This window comes from Coloeus monedula, assembly GCF_965178545.1.
Source record: "Coloeus monedula genome assembly, chromosome: 3".
In the NCBI taxonomy this organism is placed as follows: Eukaryota; Metazoa; Chordata; class Aves; order Passeriformes; family Corvidae; genus Coloeus; species Coloeus monedula.
Genome location: NC_138783.1, coordinates 58,458,365 through 58,484,601, shown reverse-complemented (window position 1 = coordinate 58,484,601; position 26,237 = coordinate 58,458,365). Strand labels below are relative to the sequence as shown.

At 38.4% G+C, this 26,237-nt stretch overlaps 1 protein-coding gene across 1 annotated transcript; it reads right to left on the bottom strand.

The window, feature by feature from the left end:
* Nucleotides 1-25,902, bottom strand: SUGT1 (SGT1 homolog, MIS12 kinetochore complex assembly cochaperone). The gene is made up of 13 exons (XM_082277332.1): nt 25,768-25,902; nt 25,638-25,683; nt 22,154-22,244; nt 21,389-21,458; nt 21,002-21,072; nt 16,905-16,958; nt 15,146-15,162; nt 14,046-14,080; nt 13,531-13,627; nt 12,445-12,552; nt 2,598-2,688; nt 1,126-1,307; nt 1-531 (listed from the first exon to the last, which is right to left on the bottom strand). Exons 1-13 carry the CDS (start codon nt 25,809-25,811, stop codon nt 430-432), a joined length of 1,008 nt encoding a protein of 335 aa, XP_082133458.1. The 5' UTR covers nt 25,812-25,902; the 3' UTR covers nt 1-429.
* Nucleotides 25,903-26,237: the final 335 nt, after the last annotated feature.

Below are 26,237 nucleotides of genomic sequence, written 5' to 3'. Positions count from 1 at the left end.
TTGTATTTACAGTTTTATTTAGCAGAGTTAAGGAGCAAACAATTTTAACACTCTTGTGAAAAGTGTTTTTACCCAAAATTGCCAAGATGTAATAAGTTATTGAACAGAAATACCAGCTGTAAGGCAATAATCCTGACCAGCCATTAGAGATCACCCTATCCCAAAGAGCAGAGCTGATAAAGGTGGTAGAAAATTTGGACTGATGGACTCAATTCCCAGAAATTAGTTGGAGATGATAAAATAGGATTCCACTCTTGAGTATATCTTTAACATCTGCAGATGAAGGAATTTCTAAAGCACGCAAAATGTAAAGACAATTCCTGTTTTCAAGGGAATATTCAGTGCTTTGAATCCAAGAATGCTATGTCCATACATAGTGGTCAGTACATGACTATGGCAACACATAGATGGTAAAGATCAGGAGTAGGGTTAGAATTTTTTCCATTCCACGTCATCAGGAGGATTTACTTCTACCTTCCTTTTACCAACATCAGACCAGTTGGTGCTCAGAACTGTGCCACCAGACTCCATCTGCAATATGAGAAAGAGCTTGTTTAGTTTGCTGAGAATTCTAGTAATACAAAAGCCAATTTCTTACAGCAAACTTCAAAGCGCAGTGATTACACAGAAATTGTGCACGTATGAAAATTTGACAGAGCCATCATTCCATCATCTCCAGCCCAACAGTACTTTTATCACTACTGGACACAGTGAGATGCTGCTTCATTAACAAGAAGCTTTTAAAGGGTCAGTCACGTTCTTGCCTGTGAAGACTACAAATTAAACTAGATACAAGCAATCAAGAGGAATTTGATCCTTTCGACCCCTGGCAAGTCTTCAAGCTCTGCATGAGCCAAACCTCTACTTTCTTTGATAACACTAATTGAAATGAAGAGACCAGTGACAAAGCACAACCTTGTACTTAAAGAGTCGCATTCATTAGTGTACAGCCCTGTAGCTTTCAGTGAGAGTAGCTGTACCAGTATCTCCAAGAGAATCACAGCCATTCGTTTATAGGCCCAAAATTCTGGTAACAGAGGCTCTTCCTAACTTACGCAAAGTTTAGTGAATTGTGTCAGTGTGCAAAAGTCACACATTTCTTCAGAGAAAAGAATGAAGACTTACGAACGATTTGTTCATGGCACGTTTTACTTCATCGGTACCATCTGAATAGATTTGCTGGAAGAGCTTATTTAAAGCAGCATCTCCTTCTAACTTCTCATTTTTCTCCTCTTCTTTGATTTCAACTACCAGTTTGTCCCAGTTCCTTGTATAGTGAGAGGATGATGGGTATAAGTGCTGGGTATCTGAAAACAGAAGTGTTAGTTAACTAAGCATTTTCTCACGACTTTGAGAGCGGCAGAGAACACAGACACATGTACCTGATGAATCAGAGATGATAATGGGACATGAAAATGCAAATGGATTCCTCCAAACTGATAGCATTGCATTGCAGTAACAAAAATAAAGGAAACTAAGAAATGCAGAAGTTTATTTTTAGGTAAACACAGTTACATAATTTTGTTATCCAACATACATAAAAAAAGCTGGCCGACAGCAACACAGATAATTAAAATCAAAATGAGGCAAGAGATATTGGCTGACAGAAAAAAAACGAAACAGCAGCCTAGACCCACAGGAAAAGTTGAGCGAAATTTTAAAAAAAAATCTGAAATCAATAAATCAGGAAATTCAAATTCTGTCAAAGACAGAATGTTTATCTGTATTAGAAACCCCAAAGTATTAGTTTTCAAGAGAAATGCAATACTTAAGGAAACTATACCTAACTATTTAAGCAACAGGTCACATAACTGCTGTCCTGGGTATGGCCAGGACAGAGTTAATTTTTTGCAGTAGTGGTGAGGGGCAGAGCCTGAAGCTCTGTGGACATGGCCAGAAGATATTCTACACCACCTCAGATCATTGCTGGGGCCAGGAGTAAGGGACACTCTGGCATCCCAGAAGAAAGGCAGGGCTTCCAGTCAAGAAAAAGGTGTTGGGGAAGGGAAGCCATCCATCATCAGTTCATTGTCACCCGGGGTTTTGCATGTAAACCACTCTCTCTTTTGTAGCCTTTTGTTATTAATGTTGTTGCTGTTGCTGTTTGTTTTCTAATCTCATTGCTGTTTCCAGTAAATTGTTCTTATCTCAACCCTTCACCAGTTGTGCCTCCAATTCTCAATCCCACTGCAAGAAAAGGGGGAGGGGAAAGGAGAGTAAGACCCTGACAGTGTCCTTTGGGAGAGTCCCAGCACTGAATTGGGCGGTACCATTCCTAAACCACAGCACATGCATGTCACAGCATACAGAACTGCAAAACAGGGACCCAAACAAATAAGCAGAATTAATGACAAACACATTTCCTTAACAATTCATCAGACTAACAGAAGTTATGAATAAATTTAATACCTATGTTTCACTGATGGCTTGCAGACTTTCTGTCAATTCTTGGCAGTGAAAACAAGACTATTAGGCTGTTCATTGCAAATATGAAGCTGTGATTTTTTAAACAATATTTAACACAAAACTATTATTAATAACTGTAACTCACTCAATACAAATAAACCATTTAATACTTAATAGTTCAGAGAACAAACCTGGTGTAAATTGTTTTAACATAGGAGAATCTCCCTGGCCCTCCAGCTTCTCCCATCTTACAGCCTCTGGCTTCTTCATTTTTATCTCAACCTACAAAACACAAGATAAAGAACAAATTAATCCTGATGGCAAACAATTCTGCCAAGCAGCTCTAAAGTTGGATCCTGTAGCTGTAAGAAAATACATACATTTGGTTTTAGAAACACAGCCACTAATATGAAGCCTGTATCACACCCAAATTTACCTACCTTACAAGATGACGTTAGCTGAGTCAAGTCATTCATCAAATGAGCTCCCATGTCCCTGTGCAGCTTTTTTATCAGACTTCTACTCTTTTGTTCAGGACCACTTAACTTTCTTGTGCTTACTATTCAGTTGATTTTTTTTGTAAATTACGACATCCCAGAAGTAAAGGTCAGTCCCAATGTCTCCACACTGCCAGGCTCCAAGGTACTGTCTTTCAAGCATCCCTTTCTTGGCAGTCAGCTCTCATAAACAGCAGTTTTGAAAGACTACAAAATCCAACTTTATCTAAGTTTACATTTCGTTTACCAAAAAATTCCATGTTTGATGTGTAGTACACAAACCAGAGAAACACCCTGGGACTATGCAGATCTTCCCACTGGAGAACTTCAGAAACTGTATTAATTTGGTTCAATGAACAAACACTGCTATGGAGAAAACTGTTGAGTATTCATTGACAAAACTGGCAATTAAAAATGGATATGGTTACAATTACCATAGGAGAAACAAAATTAAGTGAAGGATGTCATGCCCTATTCACAACTTTACATATCCCTTTAGACAACCATACCGAAATGTTTTTTCATCATTAACCTTCGCCTTTGGTTACAGAGTTACAAAGTTGCAAAACAATGTCTGCAAAACAAGGACTGTCTAATGTCACTCCAATTCACTTCAGGAGACATCACAAAGTTCATATGCTGCTATTAATTAACTGAAATCGGTGCTTGCTAAACTTCAGTGCTTCCTTATTTGTTAACAGCTCGGCAGAAGCAAGTTCTTAGTTCTAGCTAAAGCCACTACAACCCGGGGATCCCTGCAGACCCAAGAACAAAGGCACCACTGTAAAAGCTAACCTTAGATTCCAACAGCAAGCTCCTTGCACAGCATTATGTTGATCTGAAATTTGAACTTTATTTAATTCATTGTTCAAATCAATCACTGGTAAGCAACATACTGAGGTATCTTATCAAAACCAAAAAAAAAAATTAGCTCACTGAGGTTTCAATGCTTCCATGTTTGCAATCAGGATGGATTTTAAGAATCAGAATATTCAGTTATGAACGTTTCTTTTTATTTTTTATCCCTCCAGAAGCTACAAATTCCCTAGATAAGTTTAAATACTTACTGTCCACCACTAACATGTACTGAGAAAAACAAAAAGTTAAAGATGAGAGGCATGAAATGTCTTTCAAGGCAGGGGAGAGCTTCAGTAAGCTTCTAAGTCCAACACCCATGTGTATTTTATTTCCCACTCCCTGCATCTGTTGGATTTGCAATGTTTTAAGCCACTTTACCAGTCACAAATTAAGCATCAGAGCATCTATTTTTAAAATAAAGTCACAGAACCAAAAACAACCAAATAAAATTAAAATGCTATTAGTCTGGATGCCCAACCTACCATCCCTAAAAAATGCCTGTATTTCAGAGTTTAATATCACAATCTGTAAGGATGCGGAGATTTCTGTTAAACTATGCAGAAGAATTATTCAAACTGTGCCAATAATTATTCTTCAGTAAGACAAAAGAAATCAGCAAAGCTACCTCCACTGGACTCTTTTAAGAACTTTGAAAACTGCAACCTTTAAGTTAATTTTTTAGCACCTACACTCGTAAGTCTAATGCTCTGTGATTAGCTTAAGGAAGCAAAAAATATTTGAGTATCTACATATAAGACAATCAAGTAGTTTCACAAGTGGCAGAACTAGCAGGTTTTTTTCCCCAGTGGATTTGGATCTCCTGAGCCAAACATTTAAGTTAATTAGCTACTTACAAAGGAACTAATTAGTTACAAGTGAGATATGAGTACTGCATTAAAATAACTCTCCTCTGTTTCTTATATAAACTCTTCACAACCTGAGGAGACTCAATTGAGTTGTGCACTTAAGTTGAGGAGGCTCTAATGTTAAGGTTTTACAGTGATTATCAGTGCGTCCCCCAACATGTTTTAGGGGAGGGGGGGAAAAAAAAGCAAATGCTTGATACTGAAACTGCTCAACCCCATACCTTTTCTATTTCTCTGTTTAGTTTTTCTTACACTAACTCTTCTTGCCCTTACACTTCAGGCTTTCCACCAATATCTTTCACTATCTCAAACAGAGATTATTTAATCCACACCAAAAATGACCTCTAATGCAATATAACGCTTGATGTGAGCTACTGAACATGGACTTTTTTCTACTCAGAATACAATCCTCCTCAACGAATCCTTATAAAGACCTTTGGCTATTCATCAGAGTACTCTGCCCATGCATAAAAAGAAGAAAATAAGGAAGAACTTCAGTTTTGCTGCTCCAGTAATCCCCCTTCTCCTTTTCTAATCTGCTAGATCTTACATTTTCCTCTCTGAAACTGTCCCTAAGCCAGCACTACATGATAAACATCCCTATGGAAAAGCAAATGACACAAACTAATTCCCAGTGTAAGATGCAGATTTCTTACCTCTAAACCATTTCAACCCTGCCAAGCTGGAAGTACACACAGCTGAAGAACTGAGACAGAATGTATTTCTGACATGATTAAACTTCTACTCTGTCTACTACATCCACTTCAATTGAAGTTACTCATTAGGCGAAGTGGCAGGCAGGAGCAAAGCTAGAGAAATCATTAACTTCATACCATTATACAACCACATTTTCAAAAAATATAAAGCTGTAGAGTTCTGCTTGTGAAGGCACATATTTCTTCAGCTTGAGAGCTCTATTTGATCTAAGAAGGAACAACTTTGCGAGTCCCCATTACATGCACAAATGGCAATAAATGCATTTTAATGAACGCTTTAGCACAGATACTGATAGCTATCACACAGAAAAGTAACACATCAGTATGGACATTTGTGTCATATCTAGCAAAAAAGTACTGCTAGCTTTTTCCTCTCCTTTGAAAAAAATTCACTTGGGCAAGAGAAATACATCAACACTCTGCCAACTACTTTGATTCAACATTTATATTTCATAAAACGTATGCCCTGTGTACCTCGTGCCAACATTAGAATGTAAGACAGGAAAATTGAACTGCAAATTAAATGCTCTGCATGCCACTTAAGGACAAGACTAATTCCTCAGCTTCTCCTTGTAGCTCAAGCCATGCAGCCACCTGACCATCTTGGCAGCCCTCTGCTAGGACTTGCTCCACCACATCAGTGCCCTTCTTATACTGGCAAGCCTGAAATGGGACATGGTACTCCAGATCTATAAAAAAATCCCAATGCAATGAAGATATAACACACTTTCTCTTTGAAGTCCCTTGTATTTTGAGTTCAAAGAGAGCAAAGCAAAAAGGGAAAGACACGTGAAATCTTGAGAGTAATTCATGCACTACTTGTTTGAAATACCATCTTGAGAGAAACCTTCCCCTCTGAGAAGAGGTCCAAATGAGGGATTTATTGTCTAGAAGAAACACCACCCACAGTGAAAGGACACAGGTAAGTTTCTACTCAGAGCTTTCTAGTCATAAAAGTAATCAATTTTTTAAAGCCTATCAGGGATTTGGACATGCTTGTTTGCAGCTTAATCCAACTGCTAGCTATCAGAAAAGATGCCACAGTTACTCTCAAAAGCTAATATGAACCATTTCATTGATAGTATAAAAATAAGAAAAAACACCTTATTTTAAGACAACTGGCATAAAAGAGCACTTAATTCAATTTTAAGAAATAATTTCTCCCCTTTGGTAAACATCAAAACAACACTAGTTAGCCAATATTTATTTTCTAGGTAGATACTTCCTGTTAAAAAGTCCAAACCTCCAATGAACTTGATTTCACTTGAACTTACATTCTGAGACAGGCATTGTCAATCTAAATGAGATACACTAAAAGGAAAAGAATTTTTATCTTCCACCCTAAATGGAGATTTTGGTGTACACTGACGAACTACAACAGTTTTGGGGTTTTTTTCTAATTTCTACTGTTTTGTATTTTCCAGTCCACGCTAAGGGAAAGTTCATTTACCACTAGCCAATTTCTGTCAAGCTCTGATCAGATGGATGAAGGAAATCAGAACTGGCAAACCTTAAGCAACTGCTCAGCCATTAATTTTAAGACACATCAAAAATCCCCCTTTCAATTCTGGTGTTCTGCTGTATCAAACACATGAAAACAAGAATTCAGTGTTTCTAATCAACTACTTTGTTATTTACTGAACTACCTTTGTTATTTACTGACTGCCTTCTCTGAGTCATAAATTTTAAGGGTTTAGAGTTGTCATTGTGATCATCTCATGAATTCTGTAGGATAAAATAGAACAATCTTCTAAAAATGTAAGAGCTATTCAAATGTACCTCTAAGAGCACATGTGCCTACAGTTTTGGTGTCCTAATTATTCAAAGATCTTTTATATATTGCTTGTAGGCTAAGTTCTGAGCTTTTTGGTCCATAACTTTAAACAAAATATATTAAGATAAAATAATTCTACAGTGTTATCACACACAAATAATTATGAAATTTATTCTATAGGGAGTATACTGCAACAGATGGGATTTACTTCGTTTCTTTGCCAGCTATGTACTATGGAGAACTGGGGGAAAAAGGTTCAAGTTTCCTCTGACTGATATTACATAGCCAACACAAAATTTTTCAATTTTAGAGGAGAAGCTAGCAACACAGAACATTTTAGTATTCTGAAGCTATTTGTCACTTCATTCTCCACGTAAACCATCATTATTCCAATAGTTCTCAAGACAGATAAAACCCCTTATGCATAGCTTTCTTATATGCATTTAAATAAAGCATGGGCACTGACTTACATGCTTGTAAAAAATAATAGTTCTCAGAGTATTAGCAAGTTTATGTCTTCCTCACATCCATCTTCATTCATACAGAAGAATAAAAATCAAACTTATTGTTAAATAAGTAAATATCATGCTAATCATTGTGAAGATTTCTATATGGTCTATCCAAGAAATTGCTCCAACTAGTCCTGCCTAAAAGATGCAAGAAACTTCAGAAAATTATCCATTCAACTTAAATATTAGCTCAGAATTTATAGAAAAAGCTCAAGAATATACATGGGAGATATCAATCTGCATGAAAGCCTCACAGGGAAAACAAGTATACAACAGCAGCCAAGTCTGCATTCAAGCACCTACAAGCAATTTAATGAAAATATCCTAAACAAAAAAGTATCTTTTAAGGATCCGACTGCAACGGTAAAACCCAACTTCAGTTAAAATAAATCTGTTCCTCTTGTTTATCTATTTGCAAACATTTGCCTGTGAATAGAGACTCTGATGACAGTGCAAGAGTGTATGAAACAGTTCCACTCTTTGCCTTTTCCCTCACATTCAACAACATGCATCAGTTCCAGTTAGCTTCACAAGGTATTTCAGAGTTTGCAAAGCAAAATATTGGTTCAAGGAAAAAACCAACATTCCACTGATGCACACAACCATGTTCTCGGCATGAAGCTGCTGAAAGTGTGCTTCTTCCTCAGACATCTCTATTAAGCAACAAATACCAACTGTAAAGGAAGCTGAGGCTTTCTAACACCTCCCTGGTTTGCAGCATAACTTTGATCTCTAATTAAAGGACAGTTCTGGGGTAAAGAAACCACTTTTTACCACTTTTTCAAATGACTACACTGCTGCAAGTCATTGCTTGCAAAAAGCCCAAGGCACTAGAGACTGAAAACTCACAGTAATTGTCCTCAGTCTGTCTGTAGATAGGGGAAAAACAGAAAGCACCATCTCAAATTTTCGTCAAGGTCGTAAGCATACGTGCTAAAAGCACACAGTCATCTTCACTCTCCTCTTCACAGTCCAAGGAGAAGAAAACCCCAAGCATCACCTAGAACACATCAGAAGACCTAGAGAAATTGCTCATGTTACACAAGTTTCCAAGAACACTGCAGAATATTCCCCTGGAATCCCAAATACAGAGACTGACAGACTGAGCAGAAGAGGGAAAAGAATGTGAAGCTGATTGTGCACATTTAATGACATTAGAAATCCTTATACTATTTGTGCATTTCTACTTTCCTGGCGTATTTTCTAGACAGATATAGATTGACTAGTTTTGTCTTAAACATATTTAGCCACTCATTTAAATTTTTATGCCTTTTTCCTTCTATGAAGGGAGCATGATGACAATATGCACGGTGAGCTGCAGGATAATTGCACCCAGGCAACTTGCAAAGAGCAAACTTGGTCCAGCCTTTACATTTTGGCTCCCCCTCCTGGAAAGAAGTAAAAAAGCAAGTAGCACCACTAAGGGTACCTTCCTCCTGTGAAATGCTGAATGCAACACGGTTTTCAGCTTACATTTGTAAGACACCAATCTCAAATTTCTACAGTGCCTTTTGGTGCAGCTGTTACCTTTTGCTTGATCAGATTGCTACAGTCAGACACCTCTGACAGATGACAACTACAATCAATAACATCAATTGATCTAGTTATGATCTATCAGCTGTGCTGTTAATGTACAAAATGCTATGCAGATATAGCAGTACCCTTAAGAGAAGGGCTCCATTCAGTGGTATCCAGCGTTTTCTCACACAAACATTAACCTGAGGCCTTAGGCCATCAGAATTATATGCTGAACAAGAGGCAACTCTTAAGTTACGTGCCACTGAATGTGAGCAGGAACCAAAATCAACTCAAAGCTGAACTTGTCAGCAGTGTTACCTATTGAACAGCAAGTAAAATTTTTAATTAGGTTAAAAAAAAAAAGCTTCAAGGTATGGCAATAATAGATACAGTCAATATTAAAGACAACCTGTATCATCTGTAAAACTGTTGACAATTTGAGAATATAAAATACTAGAGGATGTATGAAGACAGAAATTTAAGACTTAATCTCAAAACTGGACTTCATCCACATATTATGCTGCTCTTGAGTCTGCATCAACTATTTTACCTGTTCTAGTTCACAGCTTGAAGTCAATGTCTGCAGATGATAAACAGTAATTTACTTCTGCTCAAACGGACACCATTGAAACAGCTCAAGACATCTATCTATGCCACCTCTGTAGCACTTGCTAGTGTTACACTGTTTTTTTCCAAACAGACTTTGTATCTCAGAGCTTGACACAGCATGGATTGATAGAAAGGTATAATTTTAATTTCCTTGCTGGAAAAGAAACAATCCTTATGCTAGTAATTGTATTTTTCACCTCTGTCAACACTTGCTGAAAGAACCAATTCAAGAGTCTGTGAGTTCTGTCTGCTCTTTGCAGTTACTTTAGAATTTGTAGTTCTGCAAATACAGTTAAGGTTGTTTTCTCCTCCTTAATCTGCATCTTTACCTTTATGCCTTTGCATTTGTCAAGCGATGCTGAGTTTCAAGCAGTATTGAGAAAACACTCTACAGCTTCTCTTAGTTCCAAAATATGCAAGATTGTTGTACTCTCAGCCAATTCTCGTTTCATTCTCTATCCATTAAATTTATGAGTTGTACGAAGTTCATGGACCCAAACTACGCATCACACAACCCACTCATATGTTCCACTGTTTCCTCATATATTTGCTCATATAAGGAAAAAAGAAAGGCCAGTCTTTGTTGCCCTGTGATGACTAGACGATACTAGCAGCAACGTGACTCACACATTCAAAGCCGCAACACAAAATAAAGCAGTAGGAACAAATAATATTCTCACCTGAAATTACTAATCTGCAGGAATAGATCTGTTTCTATCCCATGAAAACTCAACTTCTTTAGGAGTGCGTAGTAAGAAGTTCATATAATTGGGAACATAATAAGTTTATTTCTTTCCCTCCAAGTCCTTACAAAAGGACTTCATGTAAATACTACAAAATAATATGTGAATGGTTTGAGAAGTTCTAATCTAAGATTAATTTACTCAAAGTAGTATCTGCTTATCTTCCATGCTGCTCATAAGAGCCAAGTACATACACAAAGCTAAGAAAAGAAATCTGAATCTCTGGCGATCAAACACTAAGGCTGCCACATTCCCTTAAAGCGTTTAATATTTTTCTAAGGAAACCATTACAAACCTGTAAAGAAGTCTTTGCCTACTTAACATAGAGCTGCTTTTATTTATTTATTTTTTTTCTTCCAGACTCCCTCTGGTGGTCAGCACAAGAAGCAGATGGGGCATGGTTTAAATTGTATTCCTTCACTATGCCTTCAGAGACAGATGTACACTAACTCCTTTCTGCAAAAGTAAGAACATGCTGAAGCATTGACTTCTGCAGTTAGAACACCTTCTGTGTTCCCTCCTACCCGTTCTGTCTCAAAAAATAGTCTCTCACAAGTATTTAGGAACAGTAACATTTGAAAATAAATGCAAAATATTTACAGTTCAGACACTGCCTGAATGTAACTCAGGCTTTCACCCCACTTTTGGAACCTCAAAGTTCAACTAGTTCAACCTCAAACTAGGCTCTAGACTACTAGAGATTATTTCAGAGATAAACCCAGGCTAGAGATGCCAGTGTGGAAAGACAAAGTCAAGTGAATTTCACAGTGCTCAGTAACATGTAAGTGCTTCCTAAGAAAGTAAAAGAAAAAAGTAAAAAATTAATTTCAAGACAAAATTAAAAGTGTAACACAAGCTAGGTAAGATAAAGAAAACAGGACCTCACAGCTACTCTTCCAGACAAGGTCCATCCCCATTCTACTCAAATTTATACAAATACTATTGGACTACCAGATCTTCTACATACTTTGTGCCATGTAAGCTCTTACACTGTGGGGGGATAAGTAAAGTGCTCAATCACACAACCTGCCCAGGTTTCTTTCACAAGGAGTGGAAAAACAAGACCAACTTTCTGTGGTAATCCTCTCCTGCCATCCTGAAGCCCCTCTTCCATGAAATGATGCAAGAACTATTATAGGTGCCTTTCTGAGAATGAAACAGGTAAACTGGAACACGAGTACACAAGAGAATTTCCATAAGCTCTTCAGAACCACTGCTGAAATACAAGAGAACAATCAGCATTAAATTCCAGCACTGGGGATTCCGGCTTGGCTCTGTGGACAAAGCATATGTCTGTCTATTCATTATGCCAACAAGAAATGCTAGGCCAGATCCCTGTTTCTTATTTTTCTATACTTGTAATATAAAAGAAGCAAACTGCTGAGACAGAAGCATTCTCTCACACCATCCCATTTTCAAGTGTCTCCAGGCACGTACTATTTCCAGGAACAGCATGGAATATGCTCTCCCGAAAAGCCACGGACAGTTAACCGCACGGTTAACCTTCACCAGCAAGAAGCCATGAAAGGGTAGAGAACTATTTCACCAAAATCTTCCAAGTCTGACTTTTATTTCTTGGGCACACAAAGATAACAATGCTTCACCAGGCAAGACTGCCTCCTAGAAGTTTTGTATAAGGGCATTCATGCTTTCTAATACCTCAATTCTAACAGTGAAATCAGAGTCTTCTTTCTCTAGCAACAAGTGAAAGAATCCTCAACATAACTCTATCATTTGCACTTCAATAGGCACCATCATATTACCATTTCTGATATTTGTACAAGTTTAGAAAGCCTCCCACCAGCCAACAGACACTCTGAAGAAAGAAAAAGCATTTCTGTATGAAAAGCAAGATATTATGACTGTTGCAGAGAGACAAGACAATAGAACAGAAACATTTTCAGGATTGGAATAGTCCAAGAAACAATTCACACTTTAAGGAGCTTACCTTTGTTGAAAGCACTTTAAACGTACTTTGCTCTGGCACTATAGAATGAAGAAGATCAAGCTTTAAGTTGAAGTCTTCACCTGATGGAAGTCTCACTGATGCATTCATCTGTTTTAAGTTGAAAACATATCTCTGGTCATCTTTGACAGCAGCTCCATTTTCAAGTAAAGGATTTCGCACAGAGATTAAGTGATTAAATTAATATCCCTTCAGACCATTCCATTACACTACTGCATCATTGGACAAGGTCTTTCTAAAATACACTAGAAAATCAATAGAAGATTTCAACTCTTGCTACATGGACTCAGAAAGCCTACTATCTTTGTCAGCTTGATCTGAAGCCTTAAAGGAAGGAATTATAACAAATGGAGTATCAACATGTTAATAATGGAACATGAAAACAATCTGCAACTTCTAATACACGCAAGCTACAGAACAAGTGCTCAGACGATTTTAACAACCTAAAGCAGATAACAATAACCAAGTATTTCATGAAGTATCAAGTTAGTTGAGAATGAGACTAACTCTTCAATATTGTCAGCTAAATAAAACATTGAATTCATTGGTACAACATATGGTACTTCATTACAGAGATTACTGTACTTCCTTAAAAAATATATTTTGCTGCTACAATTTTAGCAATGCCAAAAGGAAGAAAAGCCCACCCAGAAATATTCAGTCTATTTCTGTAACTATCCAATCCAAAATATTACTCGTTCATACCTGTTTTGAGAATACCTTGTCTCTGCCCAAGCCAGCTCCAGACACATGCATAGTCTAACCTTTTAAATCCAGATCACCTCTTCCCCCTCCCCTCCACACACACAGGCAGCTGAAAACCAGATGTTCCCTTGCAGGATGCCCACCTCATACTGCTTAAGTCCTATGGACACTGCTGTGGTCACTGATCCCAAATCACTTGACTGGGCACACACTCATGTGCAGCACAACTGTACATAAGAGAAGCTCAGGCAGAACACCACCCGCCCCACTCTTTTCATGCTACTGCAGCATATAATATTCACTGGCTTGAGTAGTACATCTCAGGGAATTTAGGGATGAGTATCAATAACCAATACAAATCACCTTTTTCTCCAAAAACTGCACACTGACATCATCCTTCTGTGCATTCTTGATCATTATGGTCACAATTACTTGAGATTCTGTTTGGTACCAGTCATATCTTTAAAAAAAAAAAGGAATAATTTTTTTTTTTTAGATCACACAGTATATAAAATTAGATCACTTTCTTAACCCATTCACTTTTTAGCTCAGCATCTTTAACATATCTCAAAAACATTACTTGTACCAGCCACAATGGAACAGGCTTTGAGTTAAGCTCAGCATGAGAATGAGAAAACAGAAGCCAGAATGCTGATGCTATTTTCCCCTCTTTCCTGGTTAGGTTTAACCTCCTGAAAGCACCATTTAGTCTGAACAAAAGTGATGGCACTGAGAAACACTTCACTTGGACTGCCACGTTTCTAAAATTACCCCAAAAACCCTTCTACAGTCATTATCCTGCTACTCCAATCCCCAAGCCAAAGAATAGCTATATGTCAATTACTTTAAACTTCACAGTAAAGCTGAAGTCAACTTACTTGATCTTTGGTGGCAGAGGCTGCTGCTGTATATTCTAGTTGAAGCACATTCAATTGGAAAGAAAGTTACATCAGTGTAAGTGAAAATATACCACGAAGTACTTTTCAAGGCACAAATAATTTTCACCGATTGCTCCCCTTTTCTTGATTCTGACTGCTCCACCCTTCCTTGATTTATGTGTGAACATTAACTTGCAGGTGAAGCTCTTCACTGTTAGGTCACTTACAGCAGATTACAAATTTAAAAGTTTCAATTTACATTAAAGATGTCAGTCTGTAACTAGAATATATTTTATAAATAGCAATTAAGTTCAGCTTAAATTCATTTCTTCCTGGATAAGATGTATACCTGGAAAACATCCAGTGACTATGCTACTAATCTATAAATCATGAAGGAAACTTGAAGTAAGTCTGAGAACTCCAGGTTTAACTTTTAAACATAAAATAATTTTAATTTTAAGATTTTTCTTCAGATACTACCACCATGCTTCCTGTACGTTTTTCTCCTCTGCCCTATTCTTAAAATGTAAAAAAATTAGGTAACTATTAAAGAGGGAGCAGAATATCCAATACAAAGTCCACCTTTTTTTTGTCCCAAGGGAAAAAAAAAACCACACAAAAGGAGAGGTCAATTTCAACATTTCTTGGGAAGACTTACAATAAAAAAAAAGGAAACTGAAAGCTGAGCAGGTTACAACAGAAAAAAAACTGCATAAACTATTTGCAAGCTTCTGGGAAAAAAAAAGTTACTTTTTAACAGTCCCAATCAAGTTAGTACTGACAAAACAATTAACCACAACTGGTTAATTTGTAAATTAGGCTGCAGACTGCAAGCCAGAAATTTAAAATTTACCTCAGTGAATGCACAGTAAATGCCAGATTTGTTAACCATTCCTAAGAGCTTTCAAGTTTCAAATTTTGCAACCTTGGTCTCAAACAAAACACTTATGATGTTTAGAAGAAAAGTTAAATCCTTCAGAATTGCATGCAATAGGAAAAATTCTTTTTAAAGCTTGGAAGTGAAACCACTGAAGCAGAAAATATACTCTAGCTTAACAAAAAAGTCATAATAGTAAACATATTAGAGGAAAACATCTTACCAAATCTGTCTGTGATGCTGCAAAAAGAAAAGAGTTGCATTTTCAGAAAAAGATATATTAAACTTACAAGGCACAATCTTATTCTAGCTTGCTTCAGTTACTCCAGACATCCTGCGTTTACTCCAGTCTCAAGAGCAGAGGAAGTAAAAACACATCAGTTCTACCTCTAGTACTTTGCTTTCATGACACTTTACTTCTTAATCAGACTTCAATCAGCAACTTGCACAAACCAACAACTCTAATATAAAGCATGTTCTGATTAACTGAATCAACAAACTTTCCATTACATTCCCTTGCTTACCTGAAACTGATACAGGCCTTTTTTAATGAAAACAACATCACAGGAAACGAAAGTTTAAAAAAATCCCTTTCTGGGAGTCTGCACTAGGTTTATCATCCATCCATCCACAGAAATGGCACAAAGCTCTCACCACATTTTTATCTCATGCCAGGGAAACCCCACTGGGGAATGAAAAATTTGAAAATTTGGCAGAGAAATTCATTCACATGACCCTAAATATACTGTAATACTTGTATCTAAACTATAGCTCAGTATCCCCTCTTCTAAGTATTTTTTTCCAAAATACTTAATATTTCAGATTAAGTATGTTTGAAAACAAACAAACTTTCCCTTTGCTTCTTTATAACGCACACTGACAAAAAGAGATTAAAAAAAAAAAAATTAAGCTGCAATGAAGAAATCAGAGTTACTGCTTTGTTGGTGGGTTTGTTTGCTTTGTTTTGCTGGTGTATCCCAGAATTAAAAAAATGGCTCAAGAAAGACAAGACAGTGAATATTCAGGATAAAACAGGAGAACCCAGTTGCACCAGATAAAACACTGCAAAATACAATTGTGACATTTAAGAAAAAAAGTGTAGTATAACCTCTTTCAGAGGAAATTGTCACCCAAAGTAACTCTGTAAAAAAGACTGTGCATGCCAATCACTCATCTAATTCCTCCAAATAAAATTAAGCCTAGCTTCATGACAAAAAATGTCTCAGGAAGCAGAAATCTGCTCATCCCTACACAACACAAAAGGGTTCTCCTTTATTTGGGTTTTAATCAACACACTGACACAAACTTGTTCTACTGTCCCGTTCCCCAGTGAGCAGCCCAGAGAGAAGGGAAAGTCACAACAGATGGAGGAAAAAACTATATGAGTTATTCTGCTCTCTCTCATGAAAATCCCCAGGCAATTTTAGCTCTGTGGATGAGTTGATTGTCAGGGCTGTCTGTCCATAGGAAGGTATGAAAGAAAACACTGCTCACACTCAGTGACTGCCACGGGTTAAGTCACCAGAACAGCCATTAGCACCCATGGTACTTTCCACATGGAATCAAGGAGTAAAATCTCCAAATTTCTACCTCTTTCCAACTTCATCTTCTGCAAGACTTGAAAACTTACTTTAATGTAGGCTTTAGATAGCAAGCTGACACACACTTCTACAGCTAAAATTAGTTTGCAGTTGTGTATGAAAATAAGTTAAAATTAATTATGATTGTCTAATCTTTAAATAAGTACTCTCCTGGCACAGCTAATTATTACACTAAAAACCCAATACTAATGTTCCTCTAAATCTGCTACGGGTGTCTACTCCAAGAGAAACAAGAGTTAGAAAAACATGACTTCTAAAGAAGAAAAAACAAATTATTTTGTTCTACATAAGAGGAAAGCAGTGAATCTTTGAAAAACATAACACAGCTTCCAAGCACAGGGCATATCAAATCCCTTAAAAAATATATGTGTTTTTTCTTACCATTCAGTGTTTCTTCACATCTTTTAATCCAAATAGTAAAGGCATCATCTACATCTAGAAGAGATCAGACACAATAATATTAAAACTCTTCAAGCACTACATGCATTGCATGAAGAAAAATTCCTCTCAGTTGCCAACTGGAACAAATCCATCCCAAACTTATATCAATTTACTAAAAAACGTGTTATTTCCTATTATCTTCTTGTAAGCTCTGTCATTCCACTTAGGTTTTAAGTATTTTTGTACAACTCCACTATATGCTATATTCAATTAAATTCTAATTAATTTGTAGGAGACTAGATTTTGACTGACTGACACAAATATGCTATCGCTTTCCAGTCTGTTCAATCCCTATGTAACTGTTCAGAAAGCAAGAAGTACAGTTCTACACATTTTTCTATTTTTCTTCAAATTATTTTTTCAAACGGTCACACACTTCCTCTCCAGAGAAATGTCAGGAGAGATGGCCTGTTGTGTTGACAACCCAAAGCTGTGCAACATTTCACAAACACCAAGTATTCTCTCCTGGAAGCAAGCTTCCCAGACAGAAATGAATTCACTGGAAAATAGCTAAAAAGACAGCTCCATAACAACAGAGCAATCATCTTATTTCAACAATATTCCCAAAAAATATTTCACAGTGAAGAAAGTAAAAATGTGGCAACATTACTGACCAACTACTAAGAATAACTGAACTTTTTCTCGTTTTACAAGTGAATTCACATTATCAACTATCAGGCAAAGAACACAAGAAGCTCGACAAAAGAGTTCCCAGTAAGCACACACATAACACCAAATCTGACTCCACTGCAGCTATACAAGGTACTCCAACCCTCCAAATACAAAATGTACATAAATTTTGAGGTGCAGCTTAGGTCACAAAATCACTATCCCACTCCTCAAGCCATTTCATCTCCACTTTTCTTCTACCATCCGACCACACATCTTAAAGAGTTATCTAAATTTTTTACTAGAAGAATGGGCAAACCCTGAAGCAGGCTGCCTAAGGAGGCTGTGGAATCTTCAGTCTTGGAGATACTTGGAACGCAATAGTAAAAACACCCAAGCAAGCACACGCAAGTTCAAAATCAATATTGCTTTTGGCCAGAGCACAGAATTATATGAGCTCCACAGCAGCCCTGAAACCTAAATTAATCATTATTTTCAAAACTTAGCATGGTAACCTAAAAAGACTTTCAAGTTTTGCAGTCTAAGTAAGGTCTCCACTAATCTGGCCTCCCTCATCAGCAGACAAGGAATTCTCTTTTTAGCCATGGCCTATGACTAGATTGCTATGCAATACAAACTTCAAAAGTAAGCCCAGCATTAATGCCCCTATTTTCCTAGAAGACCACACTCTTTCCCTGTATCCCAGCACATTTTATAATTTGAGGCAAATTAAATTTTTTTCTCTAAAATTGTATTATCCTCCCAAAGAACTAATAAACAATTTCTACAAATATCTGCAGTTCAGAAAACCTAACTGGGTCTTTGCTTACTAAATCTACTAACTCTTAGAATACAAGAAAAGGAAGAAGTTTCTTTAAAAAGTTGCCACATTCCACCTTTACTAAATTAGTTCAGTGGTCAGAGCAAAAAATCCAAGAAAAATTGAATATAATTGTCCTAAATCCACAAAGCATACTGAAGAGTACCAGATTACACTCGTTCTTCAACTAAGGCAACAGGAACTGCAAAAGTCTGCATGCATCGCACGGCTGAGCAAAAGGAGTATTGCTTTCTAAGGTTCTTTTGTAAAATAAAGAAACACTGTACATTCCACAGCTCATCACATCAAGTCCTATTTCCATATCCTTGTAGGTGGGCAATGGGAAGGTTGCTGTGGTACCCTGGGCCTGTCAGTCCTACCAGTGACGAGCACAAGTAGGAAGCTCATAGTTGTCAGCATTCTAGATTGAGATTTAAAACAGCTCTTACATTAGCAAAGAATAGAAACATGTATCCACGTACTTCTGCCCACTTGTGTGGCAAAGAAACCAGCTTTGCCAGCAAAGAATTCCCCACCACAGCAATTCTTCCCAAGGCAGCAACAGCTGCAGTCTCTTCATCGCCTGCTTAGTGTATGTGGTAAATTTTCCCTCTGTGCTTTGATCATTTTGCATTAGCTGCATTTAACTGGAAGTTAATTGTGTTGCCAAAATGCCTATGCTCACAATTGTTTCCACCTGGGATCCATGAAACATTCCACAAAGGCAAATTCTGTTACAGACACAAACTTGCCAGCAAATTAGGTAATATATGAAAGAGAATCAACTAAGTCTGTAATTTAGAAAAGGCTTTCAGGAGACTCCTCATCTCGCAGCAGGCCACAGAATTTTGTAATGAGATAGAGGAAGCACAGCAGAAAGTATCTTCAGATACGGGAGTAATCAGGAAGTGCAAAGCTTCAGAAACACTTCAACTGCGTAAGCAACAAAACAACAGCAAATTAAATTTAAACAGGTAGAAATGAAGCAATTCAACACAGGAAAGGATGTGGGATTTCAGGGATTCTGAAACAGCCAAGAGGATCCTGGTATTCACTGACTTATCTAAAAAGATATCTGCAGCTCTGTGTTGTACTCTACAGCATAAATAGACTGTAAGGTTACCCATGCACATGAAAAACCTCAAAGTGATACTGGTTGCCTGGGGTGGGGCAAGAGGATGAAAAATAAAGATTAGTCATTCAATTAAATTCAGCAACGACGAGCTTGGAGATGTACAAAAAGTTACCTCCCAAGTAAGGAAAACTACCTAAGTCAGTGGAAGGAAACTCTTCCTTTCACAGAAAGTTACTAAATAGAGAACTTGACTAGACTGCAAAGACAAACCTGTCTCTCTACTGTGAAACTAGTAGAGACTACTTAGTTATCCAAACTAACAAAGAACTTAATGAAATTTCTTATTTTCAACTCCTATTCCAAGGCAGCCTAAACTGACAGCTGAGTTGCTGCAATTTCACCACATCCCCCTTCTACCACCATTCCGCTGGCCCAGCACTGCTCTGCCACTTCACTTTTGGTGGCTTCAGCACTCAGACCCTTCGTTGGGCCATTTCAACACATTCATCCAGGGGGAAAGACTTTAAAAATACTAGGTTTCTGCAGACTTAATGCACTGAAAGAAGAGGCTAAACAAGCACAAAAGTAATAAGGAGCATGATCACTTGGTATCAAGCACAAATTAGCTTACACGTCCATGAAACTCCACTTTAAAATGAGAGGATTAGATCATTTATTTGGGAGAGGCAAAGTAATTAAATTTTTGCTAAGCCTACATGTCCCAGCCACTACTATTACAGGTAAGACAACACACTGAAAACATCTGAGACCATGACAGTTCTTCTCAGATTAGTGCACTTTGCTCTGTGTAACCTTTCAAGGTGTTTTTTTTACCATTTTCTCTTGCTGTTTGGAAGAGAGGAGAAGGTTTTATTTACAATGGGGGATAGGAGAGGAGAGAAAGGAGTCACAATCATCCTGCAATTGCTTTGTTTTGTGCTTCCCCAAAGATTTTTGTCTTCTACCAAAGCTTTCTGTTTTAAGCTATTCTTTTCCTGCTTATCAAATAAAGTCAGGTTTTAAAAAAGTTCTAAGTGCTCCCAAACTAAAAAGTGCCCAAGTCCAGCTGGAAAGCCAACACTGTAAGAAGAAAAAAGAGAGATAATAAATCTGCTTCTGTAATTAAGTGGTATGTAATGCAAGGTAAAAATCCATTTTGTCAGTTTGAATACCTGCCAAGTTGGACATTCTTTAAGACTGGTCTGTCAAACTGTTTAAGAAGAAGTTCCAGCTATACATAAGGAACCTGCTTTATTCAAAAGCTTTTTTATCACACTTAACACTACAACATTGACATTATTTATCTTCAAGACCTCCAGCTACTAATTGCTAAGAACTTTAATACACCTTTTTAAACAGTTTAACACTTCCATGCAGTGACTGCATAAAGGCTCCCAAAAGCCAGACAACTGATGTTAGGGACCCAATACATTAGCCTTTAAAAAAAAATCTTTGGTCTCCATTTTAATCTAACACATTACCCATTTTTTTAACATAAGGAGTACTGTACACACAAGAAACTTTAATACTTACTGTCCAACCTCTGTCCCTCTCTGAAAGACTCTAAAGCAGATGCATAATTTTTGATATGATATTCACCTAACCTGACACAAATAAAGAAAAACACAAGAAAAAAGTGATTACTTTTCAGTAATCCACATTCTACAGATATCACGCTGCATTGGTTAAAATGACATGTAAGAATTTAAATTACCCAAAAGGTGTGTTTTTGAAAAGGCCAGGGCATTAAGATAACCACCCCAAACTAAATGGCTTTATTACAAGTGGGTTGCAAGCAGCATGGCATTGAACTTACTCGTTCTCAGTGTTGTAAAAAGCTTGCACAGAACCATAACCCAAACTCTAGTATTGACCTACAGATTATCACAACATTCCCAAAGTACCATAAATGATACATACCCTTTTCTAAGAAGTGCTACAGCATTATTTGGGTTGAGTTCTAGAGACTTCTTTGCATCCGCAACTGCATCTGTTGAAAGTCAGTTTAAAGTTGAGAAACATAATAGTAACATTATAAAAAGCAGTGAATTGTCAAGTCTCTAAGTAGTGAATTTTTTCCAGGATGTACTATGTTATCTTTCTTATCTTGCACACAAATCACACTGAATTAAATCTAGTCACGACTGCCATACATGAATCCCTCATGGAGCTGCAGAGCTCTTATGTAAGATGTAGCATGACTTTTATTTAGTGAAATCCTCTGCTTAGATCTGAAGTGTGATTCTGTTTGGTTGGTTTTTACTGGCAAGAAAAAATAAACCAGATCTTATTCAGTTAATTTTTTTCCCAGGCATTATTCACTTTTCACATTCCTACCACGACAGGATTCAGTCTCTACCAAGGACACAACAATGGAAGACACTTAACAACACAAAAATCTCAAAATCTGCCTAAAAAAATCTACTTCCAAAAAGCTGCCAAGATAATACGAGGCTGGAATCAAATAGAAAGCTGGGACTCTAGAAAACCCATTTCACTGAAAGCTTTGCTGAAACAAAACAATCTAAGAAAACTACAAGATTATGTACTAATACCAAAAGCAGCCTGTTAAGTTACAGATAATGCCTTCTCTTGTTACTGTATTTGGCTTCAGATTGAAGACACCTCCTGTAAAACAGGTCTTATGATATATTTGTAAAAGGATTCTTAGACTGAAGATGTTACCTGCATATTTCTTTAGAAGAATATGAGCATAAGCTCGTTGACAATAATATTCGGCATCATCTGGATTCTTTTCCAAAGCTGTTGTCAGTTCCTGTAAACACACATAAAAAAATATGAAATGGTACTTCAGAAATCCTCATAAAAACACAGTATCAAGCTCTGTTAACTAAGAGACAATTCAGAAGATAAAATCCTAACTGGCATTTCTGTTTACCTGTTGCTTAGTTCTCAAGTGCAAAGCTAAACATCAGAGCCTGAAGGAACCTGCCAATTATACAAAATTCAAGCAGACTGTTTCTTACTGCAAAGGAAGTGGGATTTCAAATGCTCTAAACATGAAGTCTAACACAGATGATCCTCTCTATTCCAAAGACCTTCCTACAATTCTCAGATACTTGTACACAGATCTGCTGGATTTGAGAGAGAAGTGCAGTATCAGGAATTTGGAAGTCAATGCACAGTATGTCAAACAGTTGTGTGGAGATAAGACGCTATGAAATACCATATTACACATATTACAGTGCATAAGAGATTGTTTCAGTTTATGCTGAACACAAAAGCAGGAGAATTAAAGATTTATGGAACACAGGGCTCAGAGAAGATATTACTGCACAATGGAAATAAGCATAAAGTAGTCCTTTGTTAAGGGAATCACTGGATATATGGATTGAAATAATTATACATTGCTCTCTCTAAGAAAAGTTCATGACTTTGCACAGAGAATAAAATCACAGTGACTTGAAGCACACACCTGGAAAAAGCATCTCCAATTCTCTCATTGGTAAGAGTTCTTCCCTTTGCTAGAAGACAGTCATTCTTTCAAAAGGCACTACAGTGCATTGCTACAGTACAGTAACTCTGTTTGCTAAGATGACTTCTACTCAGACTTCCACCCGGAATCTAGCAAGTGTGAATGTAGCTAAGATACAAGCTTTACACCTGCAGAAATATTTGTACAGCACAGTTGCCAAAACTCTGTCCCACCAAGCCAGAGAAAAAAGAAGGGAGGGAGGACTTGCCTTAGTTCTAATTCAGATCAGTGTCTTTTTCTGTCTAACAGATGTCACATGAAGTGCTTATGCCACCTAGCAGTTACGTGGCCAGAAGAGCTGCTTCTAGCAGTGGCACGAGTTCTTACTATGTAAGACACATACACCTGCATGGAGGTACAGCACATAAATCTAAATCCTGGGGGGTCTCTGAAGAAAGGGGCAGGCAGCAGACAGCTGTAACTTGATCTAATTGTACCCATGCCTTCCTGAGATTTAAAGACATTCAAAAGCAGTTGTCATTATGAAAATACCCATGGCTACAGGTATTCCACATGGCAGGGATGTGAGGCAACCCACATACCAAAATTAGTTTGTATTGTGCTGAGAGATGAAGTACTTTTGACATTCAAAACCAAGCAGGGTCTGACATTGAACATTAAAAGCACATCCACAGATGCAGAATAACTGCTTTGACAGATTACCTCTCCCCCAGATATTATTTCCTGTGATTTATGCTGATGACAGATGCACTGATTAGGGCCAGCAACACATGAATGGATTCTCCTACAAAATTAACCCTCAACCCAGGAAAGCAAACCAAACCAAAGCCAAGCATTTTCAACAGTGTGAAATTTCTCCCTTTGTGTGGTTTTTATTAGTAAGTCACCACACCTCATTCAGGCACACACACATGGAGAAAGTAACTCCTGTAAGCTGTTTGAGAAGCCGAGTAAAACCGGACTAGCACTGGGAACTCAGATTATGGACATCAGCAACAGTTACTTAGAACAAGTTTGGACTTTGTCCTCACACTCAAGTATGTGCTTTCTGCATATTTTGACTCTAAAGGCCCTTACCATGCGACTAAATTGCAAATCTGTTTCTAAATACACTGGAAAATTTGATAAAAAGTTTACATTAATTAGAGGTGCTTTCTGTCACCACAAAGTAGCCTACTTTTTCAACTTAAAACAAGAAGTCATTCCTGAGTTCACAGCTTTATCATTCAGACAGTATTTCAATTGCATCAGACCCAAGTGCAGAGAGCCAAAGCACAATCTCCAGGAATTAAAGGAATCGAAAATCCCAAGGACACAACGCAGAAATGCCAGGCCAACTGGACAGAAGCCTAGCCAGGTATGGAAGCATTACACAGCATCATTTCTACAGAATCACCTCCTAGATTAGAAATATTAAGCACGTGAACACAGAGACTACACATAAGACCATGCAAACATGGTGTAGTACCTGGAGACCTGAGCTCCTAAGTCAGCAAAAGGCTGCTCTGAACTGTGGGATTTAGTAGTTCAGAGACCACCAAGCACAATCTGCCTGCTCAATCCAGGAATTTGAAAACAAGGCCTAACAACTGACACCAGTATTACTGTGTCAGGTATTAAATAATGCCTATAGAATGTGTTACATAATGTTCTGAAGCACTGAATGCACAAAGAACTGAAATATAAGCTAGAAAAGCAAAACAACTATGTTAATCCAGGAAAAAATACAAAACCACATTCTGACAGTATTCCTTAATACTTCTGATGAACTTTTGGTGTCAGGGATTTTTGGTTTGTTTGCTGGTGGTTTTTTAAGCACAAAATGTGAAACTTACTTTTTTTTTAGTCCTTGAATTAGTTTCATTATGCCAGATGGATATTCCAAACTGGTTCTTAAACGTCATTTATCTTTTGAAAAACTTCTACAAGTTACAGCCTAAACCCCAAAGAACTGAAAAATTTAGCTTCACCATTTTCTTTGTGGAAAGATAATTTAGTATCATTTTATGGTTCTACCACCCACTCTCTTCAAGCAGAGCTAACCATTTACATCCTCTCCCCTCCCAAGTAGTTAAATAGAAATACTTATCCACCCTCCAGTTCTGTCTTCTCATCAACCAGCTGTTCTAAGTAAAAATAACCTTAGAAAGCACACTAAAACATATTAACTGATGAAGTCATAGAAGAGGCCAGGTTGGAAGGGACCTCGAAGGATTATCTCATCTAACCTTTCATGGGAAAGGCACCCTAGACTAGAGTATCTAGGAACCTGTCCACTTGTGCCTTGAAAAACTCCAGTGATGGGGACTCTACCACGTCCGTGGGGAGGATGTGCCAGTGAGTGATCGTTCTCACTATATAAAAATTACTTTATGTGGAAAGGAAAGGAAAGGAAGATCAATCGCGGTGCCCACAAATTATAGGGAGAGGAAGAAAACAGAGCAGGGCAAAATAAAAACTAAAATGGAATACCTTTCGTCAATAAACCTAGGGCTTTTACACCCACAACTCTTAACTGATTCAGTTATGTGAACTACCATCTCCCTACACGGAAGAGAAAGTTGGTTTGTTTTGCTCCCCGCCCCCCTTCTTTGCCACACAGGCAGCACGAGTACTGTGCCAGGACTGCGCCGGGCTCCCCCGCAGCCCGACCTCACCTGAGCGAGGCTCACGGGGGACCCCCGCCCACCCCCGGGCTGGCCCGGCCCTCACCTGCGCCGCCGCCCCCGGGTCCCGGTCGACGTCCGCGTCCGAGAACCTGCCGAGGAAACACAACGCCGTCAGCGGGCGGGCGGGCGGGCGGCGGGGCCGCGGGGGAGGCAGGGCCGGGGACGGCGCTCACCGCGGCGGGGCCGCTCCCGATGCCGCTCCCGCCTCCTCCTCCATGCCGCCCGTCGCCCCCGGGAATCTTCTGGAGCCGCCGAGGCGCCCGCGCCGCACGCACCCCGCAAGGCCGCGCCGCGCGAGGGCTGCCGGGAGGCGCGGGGGGGCGGCGCGCAGGCCCCGCCCCGCCCCCCCCGCAGCGGCCCTGGCGGAGCGGCCCCGCCGCCGCTCCCGCCCGCCTCTTCCTGCCCCCGCCGCTTCCTGCCGCCGGCAGCGCGGCCTCTCGGCCTTGGAGCCCCTCGGGGTTTGTATCAAATGCTGCCGGTTTTTCTTTTTCAGTTGTTAACCGGTAGCTGTAGCTGGACCAGTTATGATTAAGCAGTTGCGCAGTTGCGTTGTGAGCATCGTACGCTTGGCTGACCTTTCGTTTTAAAGGAAAAGGGAAGACAATCACCAGAGAAATTGGCTGTCTGGACGGGAGCCGCCAGG

Bases quoted from the DNA above. Each gene is read 5' to 3' on its own strand.
- SUGT1 (XM_082277332.1), bottom strand. From the start codon at position 25,811: ATGGAGGAGGAGGCGGGAGCGGCATCGGGAGCGGCCCCGCCGCG. The intron at 22,245-25,637 runs GTGAGGGCCGGG...GTGTGTTTACAG, and splicing joins ACCCGGGGGCGGCGGCGCAG to GAACTGACAACAGCTTTGGA. The intron at 1,308-2,597 runs GTTTGTTCTCTG...TTCTGTTTTCAG, and splicing joins GTTAAAACAATTTACACCAG to ATACCCAGCACTTATACCCA.